This window comes from Bactrocera dorsalis, chromosome 2 (assembly GCF_023373825.1).
Source record: "Bactrocera dorsalis isolate Fly_Bdor chromosome 2, ASM2337382v1, whole genome shotgun sequence".
Classification (NCBI taxonomy): domain Eukaryota; kingdom Metazoa; phylum Arthropoda; class Insecta; order Diptera; family Tephritidae; genus Bactrocera; species Bactrocera dorsalis.
Window position 1 is genome coordinate 73,181,615 of NC_064304.1, and position 13,321 is coordinate 73,194,935.

The 13,321-nt window shown below is 35.6% G+C and overlaps 1 protein-coding gene across 3 annotated transcripts in view; it reads left to right on the forward strand.

The window, feature by feature from the left end:
* The window catches only part of LOC115066129 (synaptosomal-associated protein 25), a 176,712-nt gene extending 165,982 nt beyond the window's left edge, over positions 1-10,730 (forward strand). For all 3 annotated transcript variants that reach the window (XM_049450267.1, XM_049450268.1, XM_049450269.1), the window contains one exon: positions 10,354-10,730. In XM_049450267.1, the coding sequence (XP_049306224.1) occupies positions 10,354-10,416 (63 nt within the window). In that variant the 3' untranslated portion in view covers positions 10,417-10,730. The remainder of the gene's footprint in view (positions 1-10,353) is intronic.
* Positions 10,731-13,321: the final 2,591 nt, after the last annotated feature.

A 13,321-nucleotide genomic window follows, 5' to 3' on the forward strand; every position in this document is an offset into this window, starting at 1 on the left:
TAGTGTAAAGGAGGCGTAAGTTTCCACATAAAAGATTTAAGGAGTTCAAAAGCTCAAAACGTGCGCTGCATCAGCTACCTACCCGACGTCGTTTCGCAAGTGATAAAATAAATTTTTCAAGAGCTCAAAGCATGCGCTACATCAGCTCGAACATACCTACCCTACACCTTTGCGCAAATGATTATATTATGATAGAAACTGCCCACATACAGATTTGGCAATGGCAATAGCAATACGTTTGACAGTTAGTATTCTATAAATTCTATCCTGTCAAGATGCCCCGTTATGAAACGGAGCGACCGATTGACATGATTTTCATTTTTTCTATATTCAATAAAATAGGACAAATATATGAACTACGCGGAGAGAAATATAGAACCGAGTTTTAGCAGTCTTCTAATTCATATTAGTTGATGTTCACAAGTTGTTGTTGAGAGTCGAGAGCTCATGTAGTCGTGGTCTAAAAGGCCTCCTAGCTAAATAAAATTACAAATAACCCCGCAGGCCTCTACACAACGCCCCCATTTTCTTCCTGGGTCTCTTATCGCCCCCCTTGACACCTGCAGCTCCCACAAGGGGACGTTATCGCCCACTTTGGGAAACACTGCTATAGAAGATGCTCTCTATCAATATTAGCATGTGTAACAACAAAAGATTCAATATCTTCCTCAGTGACTGAGTTCTTAAAGGCAGATAAGTGAATCCATTTCTTGGGTATGACGACATTAAGATCACAACTGGCATTAACACCAACAACAGTTGAAGTGGTTGGGGATTTTTTGTTCCTAGTACTCACTTTTAACTTCAAATTACTATTTGCAGCAATTGAAGTAGAAGACTTCAGGTTAACAGAATCATCAACGGCGACAGATTGAGCAGCATTAACAGCGACGGGGGCCAGCTCGCCGGTTTAGCAGCAACTGTTGGATTGTTATTGGCTTTCAAGTGAGTGTTGATATTCCTAGCAACAGCGTCAGCATATGTATTGGAATTTTTATTATCAGCAGCAATAGAGAGAGTGGAGCAAGCAGCAGACGGAGCGGGAGAGATTGCTTTCGAAGTAGCGGGAGCGAGATAATCCATACTCACACTATCAGTGGGAGCCGAAACAACAATGTTAGGTGACGGAGCCTTTGTACCCACAATAGTCGTAGAAGTGAGGATAGAGTTAGCAGTAGTTGAAGCTCCAGAGAGTGCCGTCGGTGTAGCGGGAGCGAGATAATTCCCACACACATTATCAGCAAAGACAGCAGCGTTAGACGGAGCAGCGATTGTAGAGTCACTTGTACCAACAGTAGTCGCAACAGTGAGAGAGGGGTTGGCAGCAGAGATAACGTTCGAAGCTGGTGCAGAGATCTTGCCATTATCGGACAATTTCTTATGCACAATGCAGATCTCTGATTTAAGTCAGTGGTCGGCATTTCATAGCAAAATTGTGCAAACTAACTTCACACGTACGCTTACGCTCTATCGTTCAGTCGTTGTCGAGCCATCAACGAATTAACATCACGCAAGACCATAGCGCAAAACGAAATATGCCCTGCGAGAAATATTTAATGGCTCTAAATGCCTTTGATGCCATGCAATGCCTTTTATGTTCCAAGTCTTTTAAAGATAATAGGGAATATATCCTCAAAAGACAATTTGTTAATTTTCATTATACTATTAATTAATAATTAAAATTGCTTAATTTTAATTCCAATTTCTCACTGGGCTACTTTTTTTTCGTGCTCACCAACACAGTGACAGATCCTCTCATGCCGACCACTGATTTAAGTTCATTTAACTTAGCGATTAACGAATTACGATCATCACACAATTGTTGTATTAACGCGAGCGCCTTCGCTCGTTCACTTCTCAGTGATCTTACTTCCAATACCAGAGAATTAAGCACTACATTTACTTTATTAGGATTGTTATGCTCCAACAAAGGTTCAGTAAATTCGTTGTTCGATTGTTCAGCATTTTGTTGTTGTGAACTTAAAATATGAGTGCACTGAGCATTGCGCACTGATGGCGACGCAGGCGGCGAACGAGTAGAATTTCTCCGAACTACCGCGCACACTTTACAATAAAAATCATTTTTAGATTTCAGCAAAAACTTCACATCAGCCTGTGATAAATTCACACACGACAAGTGAAAGAACTGATTTCATTTATGGCAACTGATCTTGGGCTGAACACGGTCAAATCTATGCCCGCATACACACGGCATTAATAAAGATAAAATAATAGAACGCGGAGCAGAAAAAATACGTCACAGTGTCGACTGATCACACTCTTTTCAAAATTACAAATTAAAAAAAAAAATTTGAGAGCGTATCAAAATTAGCATTTTTTATAACTTGTTCCATTATAGTCAGAAAGGACATAATAATAATTTTTGGGCATTAAAATCAAAACACCCAACATTTCTTACTGTTAAAAATTAATAAAGTAGTCATTTAAAATATGGAAAACTATTTCAATCCCAGTACCCACCGCGGGAAGCAGAGGAAGAGGAGGACCTGGCTTCGCTTGGAATATCCAATTGGCGCCACATAGCGAAGAGAAGAAACGACTTTGACAGTTGACAAAGTTCAGAAGGTTTTACCTTTACCAATTGCTCTTTCTCTTCCAATGAGAGATGAGTGGGACATCTCTATCTCTCTGGTAGCGACTTACAACCACTGACTTATTCAGATTAGAAGGTGTGTTATTTCTCCGATATTACCTTTAGTTGAACACAGAGGAGTAAACCATCAGATATTTGGAGATTTCTTTTGCGGCACAAAATATAAGAGTGGAATCGAAAATGTATTGAACTCGGAAAATGTATGATGCCGGAGACACTTTTTACGTCACAAACTCATTTTGAAATTAAAAACTATGAAACTGGCCATACAATTTATCCAAGCATTTGCGCCAGTGGCGGAAGTGCAATATAAATTAAAAGTACGATTAAACATTTTGAGGAAGAAAAACTTGCAACTGATAAGTTTCAAGCTACAACAGTGACTATTTACGAAATGAAATAACTTACGAATGTGTATAGTCCTCCAAGGCATCAAACCCAATTTGAGAGTACCAAAACATAATAAAAAGACACAGGTAAGATTCATAATGGGTGGAGGTTTCAACGTAAAGAACACGCACTGTGGTTCAAGGCTTACGATTACAAAAAGAAGAGAACTATATAAGACACTGCAGTAACCGCAAATTATGCACTCTCGACGAGCTTCCCATTGGAATACAAAATAATCCAGACCTGATAGATTTTTTCGGCAATGTATTCCGGAACTACTTATCGATCAAGCAAGGTTATAACCTTAACTCAGATCATTCTCCAATCTAATTAACCTTTAGTTAAACTGTAATCTTTAAAGACAAAACAGCGGACAGATTCGGAATACTTTAAAAGGTCATGGAATGTTATGAGAGTAAATATTTCTCTATATTAAATAGAGACCAATTGGAATCTAAAAAAATGCTATATTAATGTACGAATTTTTTGACCCATCTGTTTCATCCAATTTTAATAGGGAAAAATCAATTAGGATAACGAAAACTGTAACAACGTATTTAATATTTCTACAATATATCTAAAAAATACTGATATCTTATGTATCAACGCTTTATATCCGCTATTTGTACAGAGTTTTATTCCGAGGTAGCAGGTTTTAAAATTTAAATATTTATTATATAAAGAATACTTACAATCAAATCATTTTTTTCAAATATAGGTTGTTCGTATCACCTAAAAATAATCGTGTAAAGTTATAAATATAAATGATCAGGATGAAGAGATGAGTTGAAACCCGAATTTCTGACTGTCCGTCGGCCGCCGGTCCGTCAGTCTGTGTCAGCTGTGACTTGAGTAAAAATTGCGATATACTAATTAAACTTGGGACACAAAGTGAGGACGAATTTGCGAATGGGCGAATTGAATCATTGCCAAGTCGACAAACCGATATTAAACGAAAATCAAGTACTAAATTAGGGTATAAAACAGTAATTTGGCACAGGAGGTAACATTAGCAAGAGACACCTACGGCCTGAAAATTAAAAAAAAAAATGAACGTGGCCCTGTCCTCTAAAAAGTTTAATGTACGTATCACTTAAACCAATTTCAATCGGAAAAAATCCATTAAGCATTCACACCGATAGTGCATGATTAGCATCCGTGATCGTAGGAGAGGGCTTTATATATGTAGGAACTGCTATCAAAACTTGACGATGGGCATGGCACCGCCCACATTTAGGTGATATATAGATATTTAGACAACAATTTTGTGAATCGGACTCACAAAAATTCTACTTTTTCTTTTACTTTTCATTATATAAATTAAGCCCAATGAATATATTGGGATAAAACATTGTACAAATACTGCCTTTAAAGTGTTCCAGACTATGACCAAAAACCAATTCGGACCAAAACTGTTGAAGCTTCCAGGTACATATTGTGAACTTTTCAGAGATAATATTTGAGGTATATTGCAGAAACTCAGAGATAATTATTTTCTCATAATAATTTGCTTGTGTGCCAAAAATGAATCTAATCAATAAATCTCTCAGGCAGACAAATGAAGACTATAGAATTAAAAAAAGTTTCAGACTTCAGGCTAACTTTATCTCGTGAATATCAGTTAATATGACCTAATGAAATTCTAAGAGCTAATTTTTTTTAATAACACTGTATCTTTGCGCAAATTGATAAAATCAGGGAAAAATCGCACTAGCTATCATATAATTAATATCAGAACTTTAAAACATTCGCTTGACTTTATACCGTATATATTGGTGAGGGTATGTGAGAAACCATAATAAAACTCAGATAACATATTTTCTGTTATTAATATAAAGTCATACTTATATAAAATTTGCAAACTTTTGGTTGGTTTTGTGCCAAAGATATTGTCCAACATTTACCATGGGTGCCAAGGAACATGTGCTTCATCAAGATATCTCAATTTTTATCCAAATTGTCGCTTGCACAGACAGGCAGACAACGCGTCTCGTAATCATTTATATATGTAGTTATAAATATAAAACTCCATATTTGGATTAGCTTTAGGTGATACAAATAACAAGGGAACAAAACTATTATACTCTATTATACAACATGCGGCACGAGTATAAAAGTTATTCTTCTCAGAAGGACAATCAAAACTTCGATTCAAAACTATGATTCAACTGTTAAGCCAATGTCAGCCGGCAGAAAAGGAATGACCAACATCTCGAGAGTTTCAAATAAGCTACCTCGAATCAGTCACCGTGAAACCGATTAAAACATTCATACATACGCATGTACATATGTGTTAGTTAAGAAATTTGACAATCGCTTTGACTTTAAATTTCACATTTCAGCAATTATTTGTCTTCAACCTAATTTATTACTTAACAAAAATCATTTTGTTGCAGCCTGAAATGGGGTATAAAACCACCATTTTATATTATTTTGAACTCGAGTAGTTTGTTCTTCTAAACATCAAACAACAGTGATGATGTTAAAATAAAAAATAATATCCAGTTGAATAAAAATTGAGATATCTTGATGATCTTGGCATGCTGGTTCCTTAGTACAGCAAAAATTACGAGTCGTAAATAAAGTACACTGCCACGGCGACAAAACGCCATTAGTCGAAAACCAATAAAGTGCCATAACTAAGCACTAAATTAAGATATAACACTGTGATTTCTGAGTAATTAAAAATTGTATACTCTCGCATTGCTACCTATTTTTTGCACAAAGACACATTTTGGTCAGGAAGAGAGGCTCTCTGAACTTCACTAATATACTAATATATCTCACAAATTAAGTAATATTTTCGGTTAAGGCGGGTATAAGCACTTAGGTCCTTCGGTATCCGGTGTTAGAAAAGTGTAGTTCTGATTCTATTTTCAAAATTTTCTTAAGGTGTGTTATTTAGGAAGAAGCTGTGGTTGTAGTCCGAATTCGTCTATTTTCACAATGTAACATAAGAATGTCAGGATTATGTCATGAATCCAAGTAAGTAAGTAACTTAAGTACTTAATTAAGACATTTAATGTTTTCTCTTAATGGCACATAGTGGACGTGGAGTAATCCATTTTCGCTCACCTATATTATTATAATCAACAAGTAAGGAAGGGAAATACCTTAAGGTGTAAAACGTTAAGCTAAGGATCGAAATCCAAGTAATTTTAAATATACATATACTATATATTATAAGTGAAGGAGGGAGTCATGTGTAGAAGTTAACGCAAGTAAGGAAAGTTCTCTGATTGTCATTCACTTGGAAGTGGCCAAAAACGATTCTTTTACGTATGAAAGTTGGCTTATGTCCTCGCTAGAGTGAAGACTACATCACCGCCGTTCCAGAAATGCGATGGACGGGACAAGGACAGATACTAGTAGGTCTTTGTGACATTTAATACAGTGGCCTTTTAAAGGAATGCAAATGGTGTGGGATCCGTGGTGGGAGAGAAACTCCATCGCCGAGTACTGTCATTCACTCCGGTAGAATCGTGCTTGGTGACTTTAACGACAAAGCGGGCAAGGATGGTATCTTTGGCACAACACTCGGTAAATTTAGCCTTCACGAGAAAACATCTCCAAATGGGCTTGAGCCTGATCGACTTCGCCGGGGCCTGATATATGGATATCTGTAGTACTATATTCCGTCATAAGAAAATACATTAAGCTATCAGGTTGTCTCCGGATCACAAAGCCACCAACCAGATCGATCATGTTGTGATAGATGGAAGACACGTCTCTAGTGTTTTAGATGTGCGTACGCTCCGAGGCCCAACATCGACTCGGACCACTATCTTGTTGCAGCCAAGAATTGCACCCGCCTCTGTGGCAAGACGAAATATGTGCTGCCATCAAACAAATACTCGTCGCACTCGCGACTTGGCTCTCACGTCACGTCATTTCATTTCGATTCTTAATAGCGAAAGCAATGAGTTCCGTAATAGTGTATGCGGCTCCAGTATGGATGCAGGCAATGAATATAAAAGAGTGTGCTAATGAAATAATTGCAATGCATAGGCTTTCTGCGATTCATGTAATAAGTAGCAGAAGCGGTAGAATTCCTCATCCAAAGGCTGCTGCACCCATCGACTTATATCAGACATCCACTCGTGGATAGACAGACGACATGGAGACCAAGATTCCCACCTGACGCAAATACTTAGTGGACATGCATGCTTTAGAAGCTACTTTTTCAGATTCCACAAAACTAAGACTTTTTCAACAGATTAGGCGTCCGTCAGTCTGCGCAATAGAGGATACTTTAATGTATTGTACCTCCCACGAAGTAATTCTTAGTTGGTGGTTCCGAGGGAGAATCTTAAATTGTGAGTAAGTTAGGTTTAGCGGATTAAAGTTCCGCACTCCGGCTTTCGATGATTTCCCCTACCATAAAAAAAAAACAAAATACTATATATTCGGTAAATGTAAAAGTATTTTTGTATTCTGTCAATAGACGTCGTTGCAGTCGTATACATCTAGGGCTACCAATCACATTGTGTCATACCATATAGTACTGGAAAGGTGAAATTTTAAGCTTGATTTAACCAAAAAAATTGATTTCTGTGAAGTGGAAAAAATGTTACAGCTATTTAAAAATGAGTGAAAATAATGAAGAAATTCGCTATATTTCGAAATTTCTGTATGAAAAAGGGAAGAACATAATGCAAGCCACCAATGAAATGTGTGAAGTTTACGGAGACGATGCTGTATCAAATCGTGTAGCACTACAATGGCTCGGTCGCTTACGTTCTATGTAGAAATGTCGAAATTTCGATTTACACTGATAAAATAATATCTCTAGCAGAAAAATGGAAAAAAGTGGTCGACGGTGCATATTTCTTTATTTATTTATTAGTATAAATCTATAAAAAATAAGTTGAAATTTGATCAGAAATACGAAAAGACTTTTACTTTCTAGGTACTAAATACTTGGACCCCCGTACCTATATTCGATTTTTGTTCGAAAATATCGTTCAATGCCTGAGATTCATAATAGAAATTTAGGGATAGTACTGATCTTACAATGGTTGTACTACGCAAACTAATACAGCATCATTTCCTTAAAGTTCACAAATTTCATTGGTGGTTTGAGTGGCATTCTGCCCTTTTTTATACAAAAATATCAAAATACAGCGAATTTCTTCATTATTTTCACACTGTAAATTTTTTTCAACTTCCCCGAATTTAATTTTTTTGAGTTAAATGAAGCTTAAAATCTCACCTTTCCAACACTGTATGGTATGACACAATGTGATTGGTAGCACTGGAGATATACGACATCTATTGATAAAATATGAAAATAATGTTTCGACTACCCAATATAAATACTACATGTAATGATATTCTGAATCCTAACACACCTTATGCAGAATCCAATTTATAAAATTGTTTCAAAATATGTTCTTGTGTATACTTGAATAATTTCAAAAGTGATTACAATCAGTCCATACTCTTTTTCATCTAAACCTCATTTTTCTTAAGTATTGAACACCAATCCACTTATGGACGTTAATTTTCCATCCATATAGTATCCATATAGTCGATATCGAAATTCGAAGAATGGCGTGGTCCCGCCCACATTTAGGTGAAATCAGATATCTTCGAACCTAATACACCAATTTCAACCAAATTCAGTACGAAACATTAGGTATTATGACGTTCCTATGTAACAGTGGGGAAAATGGGAAAATCATATTATGTAGTATATGGGTGTTGGGGTAGTATCAACCCGATTTTATCTATTAACTATTATCATGTCACATACTAAAAAAATGTTCCCTGGGTTTAATTACGGTACCTCACATACAATCACCAATCATATGGAGCAATGTCAGCCGGATCTTCGAAAATCCTGGTAATGGACATATGCACAAACATATATTGTCAAGAGTAATGTGAGTATGAGATTATTCAAAACCGAATCTACTATCATAGAGATTTCTCATTAAATTTTCGGGGGTAAAATTAAATGTAAATTTAAATACTTATTCACTGATTGCGCTTTTAGTAGTTTTAGTAGTTTTAAACAGTACCAATATATGGGTAATGAGCGGGTTATCAATCCATTTTATCCATTTTCACACTGTCGGGAGAAGTTCTTATGAGATTTGTGCTCAAATTATTGTTGTAGCTTAAACGGTTGAGGAGATATGACCATTAAACTTGTCAGAGGGCAGGGCCACGCCCAAGTTTTCAAAATTTTTAGCCCGCGATCTCCTGTGCCAAATTACAGTTTTATATCTTAATTTAGTGCTTAGTTATGGTATTTTATAAGTTTCGGTCTGAATACGCCCATCTACGAACTCGTAACATTATTGTACTAAGGAACCCGCATACCAAGTTTCATCAAAATATCTCACTTTTTTCTGAAATTAGAGCTTGCATTTATACTATATGTATACATTTGTAACTCTATGTATATCTATCACGATTAGTTGTATCTGATACATACAACCCTTAGTTGAACAAAACTATTATAATCTGTAGCACCAGGTTGTGAGATTATAAAAATTGTCGAAATCGGACCGAAACTGCCCAAGCCGCCAGATACCGAATACGTAGACCTCGTGCCTGTTACTAACGTTTAACCGACAATATCGGATTAAGTCTAAGACATATTATTGAAATTCACGGAGAATCCATTCCTGCTACTAGCGTACCCATCACTTTAAAGTGGATTGAATCGGGTCAATACTTCACTTAGCTCCACCATATGCGTAATACAAATATTTTCGAACATTCGGTTTTTTCGTTCATATGTAATATTTTAGTGAAATTTAGTGGACAAAGTTTTCTAAGTATTGTAAAATTATAACGATGGCGGTGGTCCAATCTTCATATCCATGATTACATTGATTAACGTTTTCTACACAAACTTAATATAATATGTTGTATTTAGCCTCTTCGGTTGAGGTATATCACTCATTTCTAATTTCGAAATGGTTTCAATATATTTTAGCTGACTTAGAAAAATAACAATACAACTAAGTGACTTTATGGCATATGAAATAACTTAATAAAATACCAAATTTGATTGCAATAATAAAGAATGTAGAACTTTTTCGCAACCGAACTTAGTTCTTTCCTACTCTTTTAATATAATATATGATTTTGCCAACGGCAATTTCGGAATTTGCAAGAGTGTAAAGTGTTCAATTTCACCCGAACTTAGCGCTTCTTACTCTTTTATCAGAAGGCTTTTCCAACACCTAATATATGCCCCCGACTTTGAACTCAAACGTTGCACGTACAGACAGACATCGGTAAATGTATTTGTATGCTATATTGTATGTATTATAAAATATGTGACTTTTAATCGATTTTAATTAACAATTTCTCCATTTTTCATTTAATTTCAGGGGGAGTCGAACGAAGCGCGAATAGCAGTGGCAAATCAGCGAGCTCATCAATTACTAAAATAAATAGTTTCGCTCAATTATTTTTAAATACTTTGACATGTAATAAGTTTGTACTTGTTATGTGTATATATGTGTGGATGCTTAGCGAGAAAATAATAAGCAAGAAATTAAAGTTTATCCATCCTCTCACAAATTAAGTTTTTTGTCTCTAGACATAAGTTACTATATGAGCTACTCTAATATATATATATATAAAATTTTGCGCATCAGGATGTTAAATATACAAATATTATAATAAGTTTATCGTGTGATGTTTACGCTAATAATTATTAAATAAATATAACTGTAAAAGTTTTTATTCGACGTTTGAAAATTAACATTTTGCTGTATTATAATCAAAGAACGCCGATAAATATGGCGTGGAGGAGCTATCTAACCTGAAAGTATTGGAAGAGAAAATCTCGACATATTAAAATACGGATTCGCCATTATCTTTAAGTAATGAAGCGCTAAATTTGCGTGTAAGCAAACGATTTATACGCTCACAAAGATCAACGTATTAGGTCATATTTTCAGTTGTTGACACAGCCTAATATAAAAACATTTTGTTGACGAATATCATCGACGATTTCACAGCTTCGAAACTTTAAAATGCGTATACTATCCCCTATTTAATGAAAATATTTGTTCCTGTTTCTTGAGATAATTGCATTTCAAATATTTTGATAAATAAAGGCTTGTTAGTAATAAAAATTTTTTTATTTTATTATGACTGGAACATGATTAGGTATTGCACAACTTTCTTCGTGTATGCAAGCGTCATGTGATCCGCACTCTCAGGTTCCTTACCGAAAATTTGCGAAAAATTAGAAGCGTTGCCCGTAGAAGGATACTGTTACAGTAAAATTTGCTTAAAATTCATTTACATACTTAGTATGGCAAACATTAAAGGTGCTGGTCCTCAAATATACCAATGAATGAATGATGCAGATTGCATCAAAAGGTTTGTGTTGATAAGCAACCACTTAGAGCCATATTATCAAGAAATTGCGCAAAATATGCTAATAAACTAGGAGCAATTTTGATTATCAAGCCTGACTATCTCTTGCAAAATTTCTTTAATAATTTGAAAATTGTAGGGAGGGAGAGCGGTTCAACTAGAATCTTAAAGTGATGGAAGAAAAGTATCAATGTTAATGAGATTGTCACATGATGGCAGATTACTGCTTAGTTTCTTAACTTGTTTTCGATTGGAAAATTATACAAGAAAACCTAATAAAAGGCTTTTATTGAAATGTAACGTATGTTTTTGACATTTCTTTCTGTTTTTTGCACTACGAAGCCTCCTTATTTTTGATAAAAAACTGGTATGATAAAGTTAGGAAGGGCTAATCGAACATTTTATACTCTTGCAATTAAACTTTTCATGTCATCCTGATCATTTATATATATATAACCCTATATCTATCTCGCTTAGTTTTAGGTGATTCCTAATTTTTAAGAAAACTTTACCATTTAGTTTCATTAAAATATCACTCATTGACTACATAATCTAAACCGTTTAAATAAAGGTGGAAACATGGAAATCGTTTTATGGTGCATACTGGGGGCAGAGAAAGGGACGGGCTGACTGCATTAACTTCGATATTGCTGAGGTATAATTGAGAACATATTTCGAAGCAATTTTGTATATAAAAAATAATACTCATTGACCAATATATTTGGCACAAAACTTGTTACAATAACGAAAGTTATTATCAGAAGTACATATAAGGGAGTTGGGGGTAATATTAACTCCATTTCATTTATTTTAACCAATATTATAGACTAAGAAAAGGTTCCCAGAGTTTCATCAAAGTTTCTCACATACAATCACCAATCATATAGGGAAAAGTCAGAGGGATGCTCGCAAATATTGATATTAATTATCTGTGAGCTAGGTCAAGTTTTCACCGATTTGTTTTCATTTTAGTCACAAAGATACTCGACATTGTTATCAGCACAATACGCTCTCCTGATTTTATTACGATACCACATATTATGGCTGATATACTTAAGTATGTACATAGTATAATGTTACCCGGAAGTACGAAAATCTTTATATTAGTTATATTGGGACTAAAAAAAGTATTGACCCGATTCAACCCATTTCTAACTTATAGTCCTACCCTTATCAGAAAAGAATGGTCTACAAATTTCATTAAATATCTCACACATTGACTGATATTTTCTGTCAAATGTCAACATTTCTACCGACAGTATGAAAATGGATTAGATCGGAAGATAATCCCGCTCACCCCTTATACAACGGTACTATTCAAAGCTACTAACAGCCCAATAAAACAATAACTAGTTACTCAAGAGACGTTAAATTTTACCTCCCAGAAGGTGTGTGCAGCCTTTATGGGAGCAGGTATGAAAATTGGACTTAAAGCGTGGCACCCCCCACTTTTTAGAAAAATCACATATCTCAAAACTCAATCCACCAATTTAGGCTAAACTTAGCATTAGCATTCCTCTCATGTTCCTGTGTGACAGTGCAAAAATGGGCGAAATCTGATTAAACCCACGCCTGTGCAAAAAACCATGAAATTTTGCACTAATAATACTTTTGAAATATGCCACGTTATGACTAAAAATTTTCCGAATCCAACCAAAACGGTTCAAGCTCTTTCTACTACTACTACTTCTGTAGACACCGCTTTCGCGATAATAGCCGAGTTAACAACAGCGCCCCAGTTGTCTTACCTTTTCGCTACGTGGCGCCAATTGGATATTCCAAGCGAAGCTACGTTCTTCTCCACATGGTCCTTCCAACGGAGTCGAGGTCTTTCTCTTCCTCTGCTTCACCGGCGGGTACGGCCTCGAATACTTGCACAGCTGGAGTGTTATCGTCCATCCGGACAACATGAGCTAGCCAGCGTAGTCGCTATCTTTTAATTCGCTGAACTATGTCAATGTCGTCGTA